This window comes from Canis lupus, chromosome 24 (assembly GCF_003254725.2).
Source record: "Canis lupus dingo isolate Sandy chromosome 24, ASM325472v2, whole genome shotgun sequence".
Taxonomy (NCBI): Eukaryota; Metazoa; Chordata; class Mammalia; order Carnivora; family Canidae; genus Canis; species Canis lupus.
Window position 1 is genome coordinate 39,936,861 of NC_064266.1, and position 19,298 is coordinate 39,956,158.

At 46.2% G+C, this 19,298-nt stretch overlaps 1 protein-coding gene across 2 annotated transcripts; it reads right to left on the bottom strand.

The window, feature by feature from the left end:
* Positions 1 to 1,512: 1,512 nt before the first annotated feature.
* On the bottom strand, positions 1,513 to 18,677 carry LOC112674140 (1,25-dihydroxyvitamin D(3) 24-hydroxylase, mitochondrial). 2 transcript variants are annotated; one of them, XM_049100444.1, is made up of 12 exons: positions 17,892 to 18,677; positions 17,615 to 17,805; positions 16,316 to 16,409; positions 14,359 to 14,455; positions 12,046 to 12,137; positions 11,287 to 11,398; positions 9,705 to 9,850; positions 6,176 to 6,342; positions 4,977 to 5,055; positions 4,301 to 4,498; positions 4,087 to 4,206; positions 1,513 to 2,978 (listed from the first exon to the last, which is right to left on the bottom strand). In XM_049100444.1, exons 1-11 carry the CDS (start codon positions 18,654 to 18,656, stop codon positions 4,096 to 4,098), a joined length of 2,052 nt encoding a protein of 683 aa, XP_048956401.1. In that variant the 5' UTR covers positions 18,657 to 18,677; the 3' UTR covers positions 1,513 to 2,978; positions 4,087 to 4,095. The 2 variants fall into 2 exon arrangements, with proteins under 2 accessions (XP_048956401.1, XP_025326230.1); XM_025470445.3 differs by having other exon boundaries at positions 17,987 to 18,674.
* Positions 18,678 to 19,298: the final 621 nt, after the last annotated feature.

Sequence of the window (19,298 nt, forward strand, 5' to 3'; positions counted from 1 at the left end):
CCCTCCACTCTGAGCCTGAGTGGTTGAGCTTGCATGGGTTAAATGGACACAACTCCACCCCACCACCTATGTGTAAGTAGTTACTCCGTAAATAATTTTCTGCTCTTCAGAGGAGCAGTGCCAGTCTGTGGAATCTTTGTCTCAGACATTGAGGAAGTTTCTTGGTCTCTCGATTCTCTCCTTTCCTCCCTGTCTTTGCCTTCTGCTTTGTCTTCCCTCCCACTCTCAAAAAAATTATCTGGACACCACAATGTAGTAGACTGCCTTCTCCACGTGTCATCATGAGCTGGTTTCTTATAAGCATCCATTAGACTTTTGTTCAAGTTGAAGACTTGAGTTGGCCTCCAGGTAGACAGAAAAGGGACTGGAGAAGATGTAGTTTAAGGGCCACCGGCACTGAACGGTATGTGTTATCAGTGACCATCATGGTGGATCTGAGTTACATTCACCCTGTGACAAGCACCATACTTTACAGTAACCAACCAGGCCTGAAAGGAGAGGTTTTATGACTTGGCATGACTCCTACCAACAGGTTGAATCTGGACTTCTATAAGCCACTCTGTGTAGGCATCACGAAGAGCTAGAGATACCTGAAGAGGACACCTGCAAGGTGCAGCCTGAAGAGTGACGTCATGAGGAGATCACACCAACCATTCTGTAAGCTACATGCCTAGGTCACCCCAGGGGATCAGACTGAGGCTGGAGTGCCCCCCCACATCGCACCTCCTTTGGCTCCTCTCTCTACCCTGTGGCCCTCAGTCCCTCACGGTCTCATCTGGAATCACTTCCTGAATGAACCTCGATGCCAAGGCCAGCCTTAGGGCATCTCGGCCATCCTGCAGGAGGCTTGAGCTGGGCTCTGACTGGTGCATGGGAGAAGAACAGGTAAAGAAGGAATGTGCTAGGAGGGAAGATGGTAGGAGGAGGGACCACAGGTGCACAGCCTTGTGGGCCAATAATGTTGAAGGAATCAAAGAAACTGGAAGGCAGAAGCCAGTGTGGTGGGGTCTGGAGGCATCGGGTGTGGATGATGTGGGCTGAGGCCTGTGGTTCAGTGGGGCCATATTTTCCAGGATGTTGACGTCTGGCTTCAGAAATTGGATCTTTACATAAAAGCAACGGGATACCACAGAAGCAGGGATGAGACAATCGGGTTTGGATTTTGAGAAGGCCAAAATGGCCAGGGTGCAAAGAACAGACTCGAGATCAGCTGGGAGTTTCTGTGCTCATCTGGAGGGAGGTGGTGGTTCAGCTGGTACTAAATGGGCTTGAAAAATATTTAAACAAAAAAAAAATAATAAAAAATAAAAAAAATTTAAACAGCAAGAAAATGGAAAGTTATTTTGCCACTCGAATGATCATCTTCCTGTAAAACTTAGGGAAGTCCAGCTTTTTGTAAGAGCAGATTTCATGATACCGGGCTTGTAAAATGGCCACAAGAAAAAGTTTTCTAGTGAGACAAAGTTGCAAATTTTAAATTTTGATGTAACAAATGCAATGAAGAGGCAACAGTTCCCGAATATTTCAAAACTTTTATTTTCAGAGAATTCTAAGACAATAGATGAGATCTGACAACACATGTGGCTTTGTGATTCTAAAATTAATTTCACAGTAGGGAGAAACCATGCACCTGTTTTAGTGATATGTACATATTCATTCAAATAGAATGATATAAATGTATACTTCTGAAATACTCTAAAGATATAACCTAAAAAGGGAAATCTTTATCAAATATACAGAAACTATATAGTATATTTTTAGGAAAAATAGAAGTAAACATATGTAAAAATAAACAGTGTGTAAACAATTTTTTTCCAAAGTTTTAAGTACTGTACAAAACTCTATGCATTTTCTACCATGATTCTGTATTTTCTCAAAGAGTTCAAATCACATAATATGGTTTATACAGTTAATCTATAGTGCCCACTTTCCTACTGTTTTATCCTACAAAGGGGGAAATTAAAGCATGGGAAATCACTGAATATTTTTAAACTGTAACTGGACTTTAGGACATTGTCCTAAATCATAGATTCTAAATCAGATATAAATCAGATCCTAAATAAGAAATATATATATATATATATATATTTCAAGATGATCTAAGCAACTTGTCATTACATTACACCCACATGCACACATACAAAATTTAAAAGCTACTGATCTACTTCTTAATGCCATAGAGGAAATCCATTAGCTAAATAAATAATTTCAGGATCTTTTGACATAAAAAATGCCACAGTGAATCATTAAGGTATTCTTAGATAAGAAGTTCTGACTTCATCAAAGCACTTCTTAAAATAGAGTTATTCTCGAGTTTCCCAATAATGCTATAGTCTCAAAACAGGAGAAATGCAGTTTCACAGAGACCTCATAATTTTAACATTTAGCTTCACTTTCGTTATAAACAAGTATTTTCCCAGATATTAGGTTAAACAGAGTTACAATAAATGGACTGTCACTATGACCTCAAGCCACAGACAATTTAGCTGCCATACCATAGGTCTTTCATTGTGAGATGTAAACTTACTTTTGAGAAGTAAAGAACCAAGCAGTGAATAAGGTAGGGCAGGGACAGGTACATTTAGTGACTTTTACTGGACTGATGAATGCCCAGCTTCCCTGCCATGTCATGGAAGATGAAAGAGAAAACAGGATTGTTAGTAATTCTATGTAGCCAAGATGGTGCTAACATTGGTTCAAGTAAGCCAGCAGTATACCCTGTAGAGCACCTTGTATTCCAACACTCAATCTGCTTTCCCGAGTAAGATATAATCTTATTAAGTACCATCATCTACACAGATAGTGCCTTCTAGAACAATTGTACTGAAGAAAGAGTATAAACACCTGGATCTAACTGTTCTTCATGTGCTATTTCATGTTCTGGTCTTTGAAGTTTGCTTTCCAGTAACGCAGAAGCAATGAGCACATTCTTATTGGAGGGTAAAAATTGTTGCTCTTGGTCATGATAAAAAAAAACCCTGGAAAATAAAGTAAATCACAATTATATATTAAAGAAATATAATTGAACAGTATTTAACACAGGCTAGTAAACATATACACTTACATTCCAAAGGTCAGTGAGCCAAAGCCCTGTGGTCAAATAAGGCCTACCACCTGTATTTATTAATAAAGTTTTATTGGTACAGTTGTGGTAGGCAGAATAATGGCCCTAAGAAAACATCTAGGCTCTAATTTCCAGAGCTTGTGAATGCATGGTAAAAGGAACTTTGCAAATGTATTTAAGTTTATGGACCTTGAGATGGGAAGATTATTCTGAATGGCAGAAGGAGGAAAGATTCGAAGCCCAGAGAGGGACTCAGGTCATTCTGGCTAGCTTTGAAGATGGAGGAAGAGGTCATGAACCAAGGAATGTAGGTGGCTTCTAGAAGCTGGGACTAGCTCTTAGTTGTTAGCAGGAAAATTAGGGACCTCAGTCCTACAACCATAAGAAACTAAATTCTGCCAACAACCCAAATTAGCAAGAGAATAGACTCTCCCCTAGGACCTCCAGAAAGGAATATACCCCTGCTAACACCTTGACTTAAGCCTGGTAAGAGCTAGGTCAGATTCCTGACCTAAAAAAACTGTCAGGAAAATAAATTTATTATGTAATAAAAGTTTTAGCGACAGGTAAGTAATGTGTTTTAGTAATTTGTTATCGCAATAGAAAGCAAACATCACCAGTTTGTTGATGAATCCTGTAAGGCTGCTTTCAAGTTACAAGGAAGAGTCAAGTGGATGTGGGACAGATCTCATGGCCAGAAAAGCCTAAAATATTTGCCAACTGGCCCTTTACAGAAAAAGTTTGTCCACCCTTGATAATCACATGGTGTCTTATGTGTGATTATCCGAGCACTTAATTGATGCCAAGATCCAGCTAAGTATTTAGTATCATATCAGTTTTTTAGAGAGATAAGATTTTGGTCCCCATTTTACAAATGATAAAACAAAATGGGAGGTAGAAAGGTTAAGAAAATGCTCAAGGTCACTCAGCCAATCAGTGGTGAGCAGGGATTCAAACCCGAGTCTGGCTGACTTCTGAGCTCAGACCCCCCCTTGGTCATCCACTGCACCCCAGATGCTCACCTGAGGCTCTTACCGCTGGCGGAAAGCGATGGGGAGCTCCCGGCTGGGCACCAGGATGCCCAGGTGCAGCATCTCCACAGGCTCGTGGTCCGTGGCCACGATGTCATATTTGCGGATGATCTGGAACACACATGCACAAAAGAGACAGAATTACCCCCTCTTTTCCTGCCTTGTGGAATGCCACAGAGCACAACTACAGAAATCAGAGTTTTACCCAGCAGAGAGCCAAGTGGAGCTGGAGCTCGGCTAGTCGGCGACCAATGCACATTCTTTTCCCGATGCCAAATGGAAGATGTGCAAAAGGATTAATCTTTTTCTTCTCCTGAAGCCATCGTTCGGGCCTAAACTGACTTGAATCTTTAAAATTTTCTTCATTGGATCCCAACACCTGGGTATTTAGCATCAATACTGTCTAAAAACACACAGAAACACAAAAGCACTTAAAATAACTAGAAGAAAACATTTGAACAGCAAGATTCACACAAGGGATCACCTTACAAATGTAAAAGCATAATATGATGATTGCCAGCCTGTGTTTAGTACTAGAAATATACCAGATAATATATAGGGAAATAACTTTAAGATTTTGCATCACATTCCCACACAACCCTATGTGAGATGTTCCATTATTATCACCATTTTACAGATGAGAAAGCTCAACCTCACAAAAGTTATGCAACTCACTCAAGGCTATGCTTGAACCTAGGTCTCTTTTTCCCCAAACCATTAATCCAAACACCATACAATGCAACATGTCAGCTATATATTAAAATACACATATTTCCAAAGTGACGCTTTCTGAGGAAAAGTGTTCATGGACATCTGATGAATATTTGGAAAGTGTATCTTTCAAAGCTCTATAAGGTACAGGTTGCACAAATCCTACTTACTCCTTTGGGCAAAGCATATTCACCCAGAACCGTTTCCTTGTCAAGAGTCCGAGTTGTAAATGGCACACTTGGGGTAAGCCTAGAACAAACAAAATTAAAGACATAGAGGTGAGCACAGACCAATTTCTAGATCAAATATCAATGGGAATGCAGATACTGGTTAAATAAGTAATTCCTGCATAAGTTCATACTCAAAAAAGCAGGATCGCAACTCTCATAAAGAAGTTCTGTCTCTCTTTTTTTTAAAGAAAGTTTTATTTTATTTTATTTTATTTTATTTTATTTTATTTTATTTTATTTTATTTTATTTTATTTTATTTTAGGAGGGAGGGGCAAAGAGAAAGAATCTTAAGTGGGCTCCATGCCTGATCTCACAACCCTGAGATTATGACTTGAGCTGAAATCAAGGGTCGGACACCTAACCAACTGACCTCCCAGGTGTCCCAAGAATCTCTGTCTTTTCTTCCTGATATTTATACCTCCTGTTTTTATTCCTTATTGTGTTTGTTACCCTCCCCACACCCCCACCCCCCGCCCCACCCAGGAACTGCTGAGTGGCTGTCAATAGGGGTTTTCTCCTGTTTCATCCTGGACTTCAAATGTGTGTGTTTCCCATGTCACTCCGAAGCTTGACTTTTGTTCTAGGTTTCTCCTATCTGCCCTTCCTGAAGTGAAAGCTCTTTCTTTCCGAATGCTGAAATGTTGTGAGTTTGGTTTTCCAAAAAGGGTGTAAAAAGAATTTTCAAGGACATTTTATACCAGAGGCTCAAAAACAAAGATGTCTCTTTGTCTTATCAAATAATAATAATAATAATACGGTTTTCTTGCTGAACTTCTCATATTCTTCAGTTATGCCCCTAATCTTAGAGTTTATAGCATTCATTAGACTATTATTATTACTGACTATTATTATTACTGATTGAAAGGGGAGGACACTGACTTTTCAGAGATTTAGTAGAATTTGCCCAAACACTTTAGGGAATGAATAATAGAAAAAGAATATGGAAAAAAAAAAAGAAAGAAAGAAAGAACAGAAAAAAGAAAAAGAACATGGCCCCAAGGCTCTTTTTTTTTTTTTTTTTTGCAATTTGATAAATGTTTCTAAGTCAACTATAGGTGCCATCTGTGGGCCTGGAGACCCCTCATTGTGTATTTATGCTTCCCAGCATATTCATGTTGGCTTAGGCAAGTGTTCTCACCTCATAGATTCTTTGAGACAGGCTTTTAAATATGGCATATTCCTCAAATCCTCTGCCCGGGGCATCTGATTCTCAGGCAATACCCTCTGAATTTCCTTAAGAAGCTTTTGTTGCACATGGGGATTACGGGATAAATTGTAGAGAATCCACATTAGGCTGTTTGCCGTCTGAAAGGCAAGTGGACATGAACTTGAGTTTCTGCAAATAAATAAACTGTCATAAGAGGAACAAAAGCTGATGCCTCCCACCTTGCTCTGCAAATGTATTAGTGAGACTTTTTCATGTGTCCTTATTTGCTGTGCACTACACAAATACAGTATATGAAAAGTGAGATTTATTTTATAAAATAATGACAATTAAGGATAGCTTAATCCACGTAGACTCTTTTAAATAATCAGCTGCATTAGGACACTTACAATTTGACATACAAAAATTGTTTGAACACAAATGAACCATGTAGAGCAGGTGAAGGAAAACCAAGCTGGTTGGGATTGTATCTGTGTCAACTTCCAGGTTGTGATAAGATGTGTGTGTGTGTTTTTTTTTTTTTTTTTTTGGATAAGGTTGTATTGTTGCAAGATGTTACCACTGGGAGAAACCGAGGGAAGGATCCTTGGACCCTTCTCTATTTTTCCTTAGACCTGTATGTGAATCTATAATTATCTCAAAATAAAAAAGCATCTAATTAAAAATTATTCAATGTAGAAAATGGATAGAATACTTGGGTGGGAGAGAGGGATGGAGATCCCGGCAGCGTTGCTAATGAGATTTTTTTCTTTTTAATTTTATAGTGCAAACGCACAAGAAGCTGCATTTCTGGGATTTAGAAGAGAGGGTTTTTTTTGGGGGGGACACCCCCTAAAAAGTTACAACAAAAATGAAAATGCATTACCTATCAAACCCTGGGTTTCAGCCACAGGCAAAGAACGCTTGCGGGAGGGTGCCAACACCAAAATAAGAAATTCTAACTGTGAGTTGAATATTTCAAGGAACCAGCCACAGTTTCTGACAAAGGCTCATGGTCTTTTAAGTGGCATGCTTTACTTCCTTTCCAAAGGCAACAAGAAGAGAAAAAATATTGGCTGAAACAGACAGCCTCGCTTTTAGCTTCATCATATTCACCACTGGTAGTCATATGTATTTGTTTTTAGGCCTTTTTTTTTTTTAAGCTAATGTAAGCCAAATATTCCTGTAAAAATGGTCATTGCAGACACGAAGACGCTTTTGCTAAGTGCCATGTGCCACTCACATAAGCGAGCAAAGTGCAAGACGATTCGGGGCCAATGGCATTTACTATTTTGGGAAGAAGGTGCCTCCAAGGCAGGCTTCTTCATGTCAGAGGACTGGCAGCTTCAGCTGCAAATAAACTGTGGCATTACAAGAGTCCAATTTACAAAACAGGAAGAGGGCGTAGCCACCAAATTAGATACACTTTCAAACTTCTCTGATTTTCCAAAAGTGACTTCCAGAACTGCCAGGACCAAAAAAGAAACATTTAACCATATCAGCGGGTCCCTTACCGCAAGTACCAAATAGAGTTTCCAAAAGGCAGATGACTGGCGCTTTCGCCAGAGCCTTGTAAGACAGCCTGGGCCTTTTAGGGTAACGGCAGGAGTGAGAGTGGCCTGGGAAACCTTACAGGCCCTAAGTAACCGGCCTGACCTCCGTGGAGGAGCTCCCTCTTGTAGCTGGCCTCCCTGCGTCCACATTTCCTCTTCTAGCTCCATCTTCCACCCCACCTGCCAGAGGCCTCTTCTCAAATCATCAATCTGATCAGGCTACTCTCTTGCTTATAATACCCCAAGGGTCTTCCATCACAGGTGTCATAAAATCCAAATGGCTTACTAAGCCTTACTAAGGCTTCTGGTTCACAGGGCCCCTTGCCTTCACCAATGTCAACCTGACCACATTTACTAGGTCTCCAGCTCCCACCCTCTTTCTGCTCCAAGGTCCTTGCACATGCTGTTCCCTCTACCTGGAGAGCTCTTCCCCCAGACTTCCCCTGGCTGGCTGGCTCGCTCTCACCGATTCAGCGGGCTCCAGGATCACTTCCTCAGAGAGAGACCCCGGCCCCCACCCAGCCCCATCTCCTTCTCTCCCATCTCTCTGATGGTTTCCCCCATGTCTCCTACCACTATCTGAAATGATCACATGTATTTGTGTGTTTACGGGTCTCTGGTTGGTCTTCCCTCCCAGCAGTTAAGTTCCATGAAGGCTAAGACGTTGTTCTCTGGTTCATGGTGGTCCCTCAAGCATCTGGAATAGTGCCTGGCACATAGTAGGCCTTCAGTAGTTCCTGAATCCTTTCATTTATTCATCAAGTATTCGCTGAGCACCTACTTTGTGCCAAGTACTATTCTACATCCTAGGAACCCAACAGGGCACAAACCCAATCATCACCCTTATGGAGCTCTCATTCCAGCTGAAAACAAAAGATAATGGATGAAGCTTTATTTTTATCACTTTAAGGAGCCTCTTAGGTTAAGTCATGCAGTTTGACAGTGAGCAAAATGAATTCTTCAACAGCCTGCTGGAGCACGAGGAGAAATTATAACCCTGCTGTTTCCCCAGGATGGAGAAAACTCTACTTTTTCTTTGGAAGAGAAACACTAAAGAAGGGGAAACATGGAAATGAAACGAACTGGGACACATTCTTGTTAGAGATTATAGGTGTATGCAATGGTGAGCCATGAGGAATATTAATATGCATCCTGCAGGGGTAGGGCCAAGACTGCATCGAAGACAATTAAACCTGAACACCTGTCAGAATTTGGGTTTGGAGTCTGGCTGGATGGTGTACCTACCATGAATATTAGGCACAATGGGGAGAGAATTTTGGCATTTATTTTTTAAAAGATTTTATTTATTTATTCATGAGAGACACACAGAGAGAGGCAGAGACATAGGTAGAGGGAGAAGCAGGCTCCCCATAGGGAGCCCGATGTGGGACTTGATCCCAGGACTCCAGGATCACGACCTGAGCCAAAGGTAGATGCTCAACCACTGAGCCACCCAGGTGCCCCAAGAATTTTGGTATTTAAAAGTGGTTGTTTCATGCAAGTTGAAGTCAAGTTTTCCCTAACTCACTATGTTTATGCTTTTAATCAGAAAAAAATAATTGGACTGGCAGAGAGCGTTCCAATATTATTAGAGTAACAACCACAGTCAGGCACTTTGGGGTAACATGCACAACCTCTTAGAACTTACTCTATTTTTTAAAATCTAGATTATCTATCCTTCTGTGGTGTGGGATTTATCGCCTCTGAACTCCCCTAGCAGCTTGTGTATCTGGCATGGCATTTGATTCCCTCCCTCCAGAGCACATGAATTCACCTCCTATCATACCTTTAAAGACCGAGGCTAGGCCCTGAGTCTTTTGCAGCATCTCGTACGAGACTTTTTATTTTTGCTGAACCAGTGTTCAGATCATCCTTGTGGAATGAATGAGATGAATGACTATTTACAATTCATCATGAAAAAGATTTCCCAGCCTGTTCGTTCAGTGAACTAACCTCAGGCCCACGCTTACCGTTTCTACGGCAGCCAGCTGGAGCTCCGTGACAGCCGCATATAATTCTTTCTTGGAAAGCTGATTGTGGTGATAAATATCACAGAGGAAATCCGTGCTGGGCTGCTCAGAATATTTCTCTAAGCGGTTGTCGATACAAGATTTGACTATTGGAGAAGAGAAGAGAGGAAGGAAGTCAGGGGAAGATTAGGAGGAGAAAGAATGCAAGCGAGCCCCTGGTAAAAATCCTCCCGGTGACACTAAAGGGCCTTTTTGGGGACACTGACAATTTGCTCAATGAGCTAACGTTGCCTTGTCATTAAGTCACTAAGGACTGATCAGCACCCACAAGAGCAGGGCTCCTCAAACTTTAACATGCCAAAGAATCACCCAGGCATCTTGCTAAAATGCAGATTCTGATTCGGGGGTCTAGGGCAGGCCTGGGAACCTGCATTTCCAACAGGCTCCTGCTGCGGTGGCTGCTGCTGCTGTTCTGCACATCACATTTTGAGTAGTAAGAGCTTAGAGTTTGGAAGAGATCATCATGAGACAGAGATGGAATTTGGGTCCACTCTCAGAATCAGAACTGGCACCTAGATCCAGTCATCTTGCTGGCTTGTTCACTAATACAGGCAGTGTGGGACTTGGCTCCCGAAGCTGGGCCATCGAGGAGAAGAGAGCCTCCCCCAATGTTTTCAAGCATAAACACACATGCACACACACACTCAGGTGTAGTGCTGTGCCTGCTGACAATAATAGCAGAAATTTCCAATGCTTGTAAAGAGCATCCTAGGCATGTATCCCTTCGTTTCAACCCACTATGCAAGCCACCACCAGAATAATAATAATGGTGAGGATGACAGTAATAATGATGAGCGAAAGCAGTACAGCAGTTAGAGCTTAGCTCTGGGAGCCCTTCTGTCTGGCTTCCAACCCCGGCTTCACCATCACCTAGCATGTAATCCCGACAAATTAATTCTTCGTGCTTTAGTGCAGTCACTCAGGGCTAATAGAAGGACCTATTTTACATTTTATGTGTATGTATAAAATATATGACATGGTGTGACATGCTATGGATCTTCCTCTTAGTACGTATTGGTAAGTATATATACTCACAGAACAATACTCATAGCACCAATATTCCCCACATATTGTAGCAGAAATAGCCTGATCCATTGGGTATTGAGATAAGACAGGTTTTTACATTATCTAGATTAGACCTACAAGCAGTGGCATTGAGGGAAGTATTATTATTGTTGTTATCCCATTTTAGGGACAAGACTACTGAGGTTGAAAGAGATATAGCACCTCTGGTCAACCTGCTGCACCAATGACAGAGGTGGAGTTTGAGTCTCTCCATCTCTGACTCCAAAGCTCTTGCTTTTAACCACTTCCAGCTCCCAAAGATGACACAAAGCTGTCTTTTCCTTAGAATCTGTCTATGCCAGGGTGATTCTAAACTCGTGTTTACGAAGCCTGAAACGATCAGGAGGAGCAACTCTATCAAAGGATCAAGGTCGTCAGGCCAAGAAGATCATTCCAGCCTTCTGCCAGCAGCTCCAGAGATAGGGCTGCTGGGGGTCGTGGTGTGTGGCCAGGTTACCTGATTTGAAAATAGTGTCCCAGGCCAGCGTGTGGGCCTGCCACACCTTGGTATTGAGGCTCTTGTGCAGCTCGACCGGGGTTACCATCATCCTCCCGAACGTACTCATCATCTGTGAGGAACACAATGACTTTTCATTCTGGTATCTACCTCTCTCAAAGACAACTGTCACCCTCAAGAGGAGCATTCTCCACGCTTCCACAAAAGCCTCCAATCCTGGAAGCAGAACCCTCCCCAGCCCCAATGGCACAATCAAAATGGTCTTTGGGATGACCTTCCACTGGCTGTGTTTAATAAAAAAAAGTTTGATCTTATGACCTAAAATTTTTTTAAATGTAGAAAAAAGGAAAACCATCACTTTCATATCGACTTCAATTTGCATTAATTTCCCAACTTCAGCCATTTCTACACCAGTTTCACAGCATCTATGACATCCACATGTGATCTAAACGATTCAAAAATACTACCCTGGAAAATTTTCAGACTCTTTTTCAAATAGTATTTTAATTGACTGACCTTTAATTGAAACACCTACTTGAAGTTGCCTAAACAATGAGGTGGCGTGCTCCTGGTTTATGAGCATACATGCACATACGTACGTGCAAACACGTGACACCTGGAGCCGAACCCTTAACTAGTGCAATAAAATGGGGGGGGGGAGGGCTGTGCCACTCCTGGGGAAACAGGAGTTTGGTTGTTAAGTTATGGTTGTTAAGTTCTATAAATCAGGAAAATCGCTCTCCTCAAGGGGATGCTTACTGTTTTGATGGCCATGATGAAGTTCAGAGCTTCATCCCCCGCATTCTTCCGAAGGAGTCCAAATCTCTTCTCATAGAGCACAAGGCAGATGCCTGTCATTTAAAATAATCAACAGTTAACATCACAGCAGCACTGGAGTCTACAAGTAGCTGGCCATTAAAGGCTCGATTCTTTCTTTAGCAAACTCAAGGTCAAAACCTTTTTTTTTTAGGAAGAGAGGGAAAGCAAAAAGGCTGAGAGCAAGGGGGGCATGATACTCTCCTCACTTTCTAGAAGTTGTCTCCATGTCCAATGCCCCATCCCCTGCAGAACCTCCTGGTCAGAAAAGCCAAAGTGAAAATATTGCCAGTTTATACACGAATGAATATCTCCTGCCAATGCCTTGCTTTTGTCACAGTTTATCATTGATGTCATGTATAGTAGATACTGTTAATGGCCTACCCAATACTCATTCTCCCCAAATTCTTCTCTAAGAGGACCCCGATTTGAGAGTGTCAATGTATCCGTTCTCAGGCAATAAATCTGGATTGCTCTAACACTCTGGTGACAATCCTGTTCCCTGATTCCCCAGGCTTTCTGTAGCAGCTCCCACCTGACATGGCCCCAGTCTGGCCAGTGAGGGTATTTAAGGGGAATACTCTTTTGCTTTCTTGATAAAAGGGGCAAGTGCAGCTGACTGAGCTCTTCCCTCTTTCCTTCCGGTTCTTGCCTAGAATGCGGAGGTGAGACCAGGAGGGGCTGTAACCATTTCACAACAAGCCAACAAGCTAAGGATGGATGAGCAAAGGATAGAGCCCCCAGTGACACTGCTGAGTGCCAGCTGTGGACCGCCCGCCTCCAGACTTCTCATAATGCTGGACAATAATTTTTAAACCATCATAGTCAGATCTTCTTTGACTTGCAAAGACACGCATTTGATATGTCTTCATTTGGGTATTTCCAGTGGACAATTTCCAAAGCATACACTTCCTTTCTCCTCCGTAATCACTCCTTCACTTTATGCTTCTCTCCTTTCCTTTACCACCTTCTGTGGGTTTCTCCTTCGCGTGGTGCTTTCGAATGTGCTAAGTTAGGCGAAGGGTCGCTATCTTTAAAGTGAGGCTGAGCTGACGGAGGGACAGATCACAGTAAAAGCTTCCAGCCTGTGGTGCCCTCTCCAGTCCCTCACATCAGCAGCCAGAGTGATCCTTCCAGCAAATCCATCCAAGCCACTGTCCTGGGAGTACCTCCCAGGTACTCCCAAGCTCAGAACCGAATTCCCATCCCTGGTCTACAGGTGTTGGTCACTGCCTTCCTCATATCCTCTGCCCTCAACAGAGGACCCCTCCCTTGTAGGACATGCTCCAGTCTTTTTAAACACCTTTCTGTTCCTTCAATAGAATCTTCTCTGCTCCGTCATTGGCCTTCCCCCGGCGACCTCCCTCTCCTCTGCCGGGCCTCAGCAGGTATTCGCCACCCCATGAAGCACCACCTGACCAAGCTCAGCTGAGGTAGCTCTCTCAGAGTCTCCCACAGCCTCGAACCTCCTCAGTCAGTAGGTTTCAGCCTTACCTATTCTTTAGAAACTGCTTCCCTGCCTGCATCCCCAAGCAGCATTCCGGTCCAGGCGGAGCTCTGCTTTTTGTTCCTGGAGTGCTCCACAAAGAAAGGGATCATCCCCCTGCCTTCTGTCTGGAACCCTCCGTGGCTCCCCATCTGACTCAAACTAAAAGCTCAAGATCTGGCCAGAACCTTACAGCCCCTGGCTTGGTCTTCCTCAGCCCCTCTTTCCCTTTCCCTATCATCCACCCACACCAGCATCCTTGAAGCTACAGAGACATCGCTCATGCTTCCATGTCGGGGGTATTTGCCCTTCCCGTCTCCAAGGTCTGGAACAATCTCCCCACAGATGCCCTGTGGCTTATTGCTTCAGACCTCACCTCAATTGTCTCCTTCCCAAAGCAGACTTGCCTCATCTAGGCGCTTGGGTTCTTTCTTGAATCCCTGACCCCTGGGTCATGTATCTCTTAAAGTGTGTTTACTTGTTGACTGTCAACCCCACTAGACTCTAAGCTCCGTGGGAACATGGGCATCGCCTGTTTTATCCACTGCTGTGTCCCTAATATCAAGCACGGTGCTAGGCACATAGTCGGTGTTCAATAAACGTCTGTTGAATGACTACATAAGCAACCCATAGTGCAAAGCATGAGTGCCCAAAAGCTTGAAAAGACTGCCTGAATGGCCCTGGTTTGTCAGCGACAGTATAGGATTTTAGAAGAGTTATCGACAGAGCCACTTGCGAATCAAACGAACAAGACTGTGAGGACGACTTACTTTCAAATGACCATTTGTTCAGTTCACTGTATAAGTCTTCAATGCGGCCTCGCTCATCACAGAGCTCATCTATTCTCCCCATAAAATCAGCCAAGACCTTAAAAGAGAGAAACCACAACAGACACATTGCAGTCATTGAAGGAAAACAAAAGTTTAAAAGCTCAGTAAGCTAACTTCAGGTTTTGTTACCCTGTGTATTCACTGCCCGTGATGTTATTCATTCTGAAGCAACAGTAATTATATATTCCCCCCGGGGGCTCACCTTCTGCCCTAACAACCTCGGCCCAGGGTTATTTTCTCAGCTTTTCCCCGAAACCACCCTAAAGCTTAGGTTTCAGCTTTTGATCTAAATTTAAGAAAAGGAAAACATCTCTTCTAATCAGAATAGGGAATAAACCATGAAGGAGGAATGAGCCAAGTGTCCCTGCTGGCACATGCCAAGCACTATGAGGTTTGCTGCTTCCATAATGCGCCAGCGAGCATCTCCTTACTGGTTGGTATTGTGTTAAGCACTTGGAACTTGGCAGCAGAAAAGTCTGCAAATTTAGGACACGGCTCCTTCACTAAATAGCTCTGTGCCCTGGGACAAGTTACAGAAGGGCTCTAGATGCCAGCTGCCCAAATCAGGGTTTTAGATGACTAACGCCTCACTTTTAACAAGGCTTGTATAGTACCAAGCACTGCACGTCGGGTATTATCTTAGCCGATCCTCACAACAACCCGGTGAGGTAGAAAGTACTGTCATTACTCCCATTTCCTGTGTGACAGAGGAGAGAAGGGCTTCGAGCAGGGCTAAGGAGCTCACCCTCTGACATCTAACTGGAAAGTGACCATGCTGGGACCTGCAACAAGGCATGTATGACCACAAACCCATCCGTGTGACCAATGGGCATTCTGAGCTTGTCCACATAGTGCGTTAAGAAGGACTTTGAATTTGTTACCATAAAAAAAAATCCAGAAATTTCACATAAACTTATGGAATTTTCACTACTTATCAATAGTAATAATGATTATGACATAATCTGGAGACACTGAGTCTGCATTCCCACATGGCAGTTGTTTATTGCAGCTGGGGCAGCTGTCCCTTCTAGAAAGGGCATGCACTGTTGTTTGCTAAAATCCCTGCTAGGCCTTCCTTACACATTTATATTAATTTCCTGGCCTTTGAAACCTTCTGGGTTTGCAATCTTGCACCTATATGATCCTCTCTGGTCCAGGTTCAGTTCAAAACACCCAAAGTGATTGGGAGTAAAGAGAATACTGTATGCTTAAATCCTTCCCTCTTTGGCCCTGTGTTGACTAAAGGATAATGTCTAAATGCCTTATCATGGTACAAAAATCTTGGGAAGGCCCGCCCTCTGTCCAGCATTATTTCAGAGAAAGCCTCCCCTCGGCTGCACTGAATGTACTATTCTCTGAACGCACTACGCTATGTCATGCCTCCCTATCTGCCGCAGGCTATTCTCTCTGCCTGAATGCCTTTCTCCACCTTCTCTGGCTTGAAGACTCCTATTCATCCTGCAAAACCCAGCTCAAATGTCACGACCTAGGAATTTTTGTGTGTGTGTGTGATCTAGGAATTTTATAAGCATTATCTCACTTATTCCTGCCAGCAAATTTGTGGCGTGCCCAGTTCATAGATTGATAAAGTGAAGCTTAGGGAAATTAAAGGTATAGTCAGGTCACAGAGCTAGGGGGTGGAGGCTGAGGTTCCAATCCAAGACTGTGAAATACCAAAGTCTCTGCTTATAATCATTCCTTCATTGGGATGTTGTTTACAAGAAAGTGAAGGAAGGAGGAATAAGGGCTTGGGGGAGGAGGATGTGGAGAGGAGTAGGGAGAAAAGGAAGACTCCCGAACTATCCAGGTTGCCTGTACTCTGTAGCCATGACATGAAGCTTCATAAACATCCCTCCCTCCCCAGGAGACCCAGGAAAGCTGTTCCCAGCCTGCGAACCTCATTGATTTTGTTGTCCAGCTTCATAATTTCTACTGGTTTCATTAGTTTTTTCTGAAAAGCACTCCGGACCCTCTGCCAGTCTTCTCCTTCCCTGGGAGCGAAGCAGAATTAATTACACTCAGAGCAAATCAACAGGAAAAGAAGGGAGAGGCACAGACATCTCCAGCTCTGCAACTGTGTGAACTATAGAATCAAGTGGACGCTGAGAATCGTGCCAAGAACTACCCAGAGAATGTCAGCGTTGGAATATTTGGGCCTGGTTTGACAACAGAGTGAAAAAGTCACCTCTCCTTCTGGCCAAAGATTACACTAGGGGGGTGACGTCCAGGCAGGTAACCTGGGTTCAGGGCTTTTGAGGTGCCCTTGCTGGGGCTGACCTGGGAGGCCAGATGCCTCCACTCTCAGCAGTTAGAGTGGGCCCCGAACATCCCCTTCATCAGCAACCCAGATCCGTTTGAGAAAAATTTTGTCTCCTCTAATAATCCACTGACTTGGGCTGAAAGTCACATTCACAGAACATCTCAATCCGAGAATTCTATCATTGCCTCCAAATAATACACAGTCAGAGGTTCACTGGAGCTGTAAAAGCCTGTTCTAGTCATCCACCTTCTTCCCTCACCCCATCGCACCACACAGCCTATGAAGCATCATGCATCACTGTGGCTTCTGATTCCAGTAATTACATCCTGAAAAATACCACTATTTGGCATTACGATTTGGGAGTAAAAAAAGAAAGGGTGCTAACTTGTCAGACGCTAATAATTAAAAAGCAGAGAAATGTCATCACATTATGGCTTTTATCTATCTAAAAAAAAAAAAAAAATCTGACCCTGACCCACCTTTCTGACTAGACCTGGATCATAACCCTCCATCCCCCTCCGGAAAGGAAGGTAGCTCTCAGAAGCAAAAGAAGTTGCTTTCTGGCGTCTGCGCTCACAAGAAGGGATTGGAGATGATGGGAAGGGATAATTCGGTATAGAATACGTTGGCCGGGCACTCTGACTTGCGAACCTCGCCCGCCCAAGAGTCTGAAACCACAATCTTTACAAAGCTTTGGGTCTTTCTTTGGCGGAAAGGCAGGGCGCTGCCCAGGGGCCAGAGGGAAGGCAGGTGTTGGGTGCACAGCACAGGTGTTGGGTTCTTCTCAACCCCCTCTGGTCTAGGCAAGAGCCCGAGGCTGCTCCGGGAAGGGGCTTTCGTGTCCCCCCGTGCGTACTGTGGGTACGGCCGCTGGAAACCCTCTCCGAGCCCCCCCACCCCGCACTATCCTCCCCCCCGCCTGCCTCCTGGACTCACAAGATCAGCAGCCCGTAGCCCTCCTCGCGATAGTCGCGATAGGCCTTCCAGGGCTTGATCTCCAGCCGCTGCGGGTGCGCGCTCTCCGTGCGGTACAGCGCTTCCAGCAGGCACGGCGAGCCCAGGTGCACCGAGTCGAAGGAACCCAGCTTCATGCGGAAGATCTTGCCGTACTTCTTGTGGTACTCGGCCTGCGGCGGGCAGACCAGGTGGGCGCGCGTCCCTCGCAGCCCCGGGCGCACCCCCGCCCCCCGCTCCCCGCCCCCCGGGGCCGCACCTGCCGTCGCGCAGGAGCGCCCGGTGCGCCCGGGGCCGCGCGCCTCGCCCAGCGCAGGGGGCGGAGAGGGAATGGGGGCGCGACGAGGCATTTACCAGCGTGTCGTGCTGTTTCTTGAGGCCCCCCTTCCAGAGAATCTCCAGCAGGCTGCCCAGCAGCGGCCAGTTGGTGGGGCCCGGCAGGGCGGCCGCGTTCTGCGCCTCGCCCGGCTCCACGGGCGGGCACAGGGGCACCTCCCGCGGCCGGGGGGGTGCGCACGCCGCCGACGCCACCGGTCTGGGGGGCTGCCCCAGGTGGCCCAGCTGCTGGAGGAGGGCGACGAGCGAGCGGCTCTTGGCGATGGGGCAGCTCATGGCAGCCGGGGGACACCGGGCTCGTGGGAGGGCGCGGGGACCGGGAAACGCGATTCTGCTCAAGTGGCGCCGGCGGGATGTGGGGGCTTGACGATTCTGGGAGGTGGGGGCGGGGGACGGGGGCGAAGAGGGCCAGCAGGTGTGATGCAGCGGGCGGCAGGGGAACCGGGAGAAGAAAGGACCTCGGCAAGGATGCTCGGCGCTGCCCCGCACGGCAGCCTCGGGGCGCGGGTGCCGGCCGAGCGCGGGTCCTCTGGGGCTTGGGTGTCTCTTGGAAGAGGAAGCGAAGGGATACGGGCCCGCCTGTGGGTACCGCGCGGCTGCCGTCCAGGTCTGGAGCCGCCAAGTGGAGGTGTCGAGGAGGGGCGACAGATGCTGGGAGGCGCTGCGGTCTCCACCTATCCGTCTCCATGCTCCATGCCCAGGGACCATGTATTTATGCGGACGGGGCAGGCCCCGGGTGGCCAATGAGCACCTGGGTCGGGCGGAGCGGGCCCCGGCTGGCCGGCGGGAGGGACGCGGGACCCGGGGCGGGGGGGGCGGGGGGAGCAGGGCTGGGGGTGGAAATAGGATGGAGTCAGCGAGGTGAGCGAGGGCGCCCGGCCTTCGGGTGGCGGGTGCGCTGCTCCCCGGGCGGGAGTTCACCGGGGGTGCGCCCTGCGCGCTCCCCGCCCTGGCCCGGCGGGCAGGAGCCGGCAGTGGCGGCCGCGGCTGCAGCCCGGCGCTTGCACAATCGCGCTGCCGGGCGGGCGAGGTCTCCGAGGGCGGCCCTGGGAAGGCAGCCGGCGGCCTCCGGGGGCCCGGGGTCCGCGCGCCTCCCGGGAGCCAGCGCCTGCCAGCCCGGACGGAAGTCCTTTTGGAGCGGGGTTGGCTCTCTGCGCCTCCCCGGGTGGGGGGCTGGAGACGTAGCGAAATGCACCCCAGGAGGGCGGTTCACCTGGGGCTCTGAACGTGGGCCAGGCGAGCCGGTTGGCGTCGTGGCTTGGTCCCTGGCTGCTCCAGGTAACGAGTTACAGCGGGCGAGGCGCCAACCGCCGAGCCTCGTCCGTAGTCA

Coding starts and splice junctions, on each gene's coding strand:
- LOC112674140 (XM_049100444.1), bottom strand. CDS start 18,656: ATGGAGACGGATAGGTGGAGACCGCAGCGCCTCCCAGCATCTGTCGCC. Junction 16,410..17,614: donor GGCTACGGGCTGCTGATCTT/GTGAGTCCAGGA, acceptor CTTCGCTCCCAG/GGAAGGAGAAGACTGGCAGA. Junction 9,851..11,286: donor GGACACTATTTTCAAATCAG/GTAACCTGGCCA, acceptor CTTCTCCAATAG/TCAAATCTTGTATCGACAAC.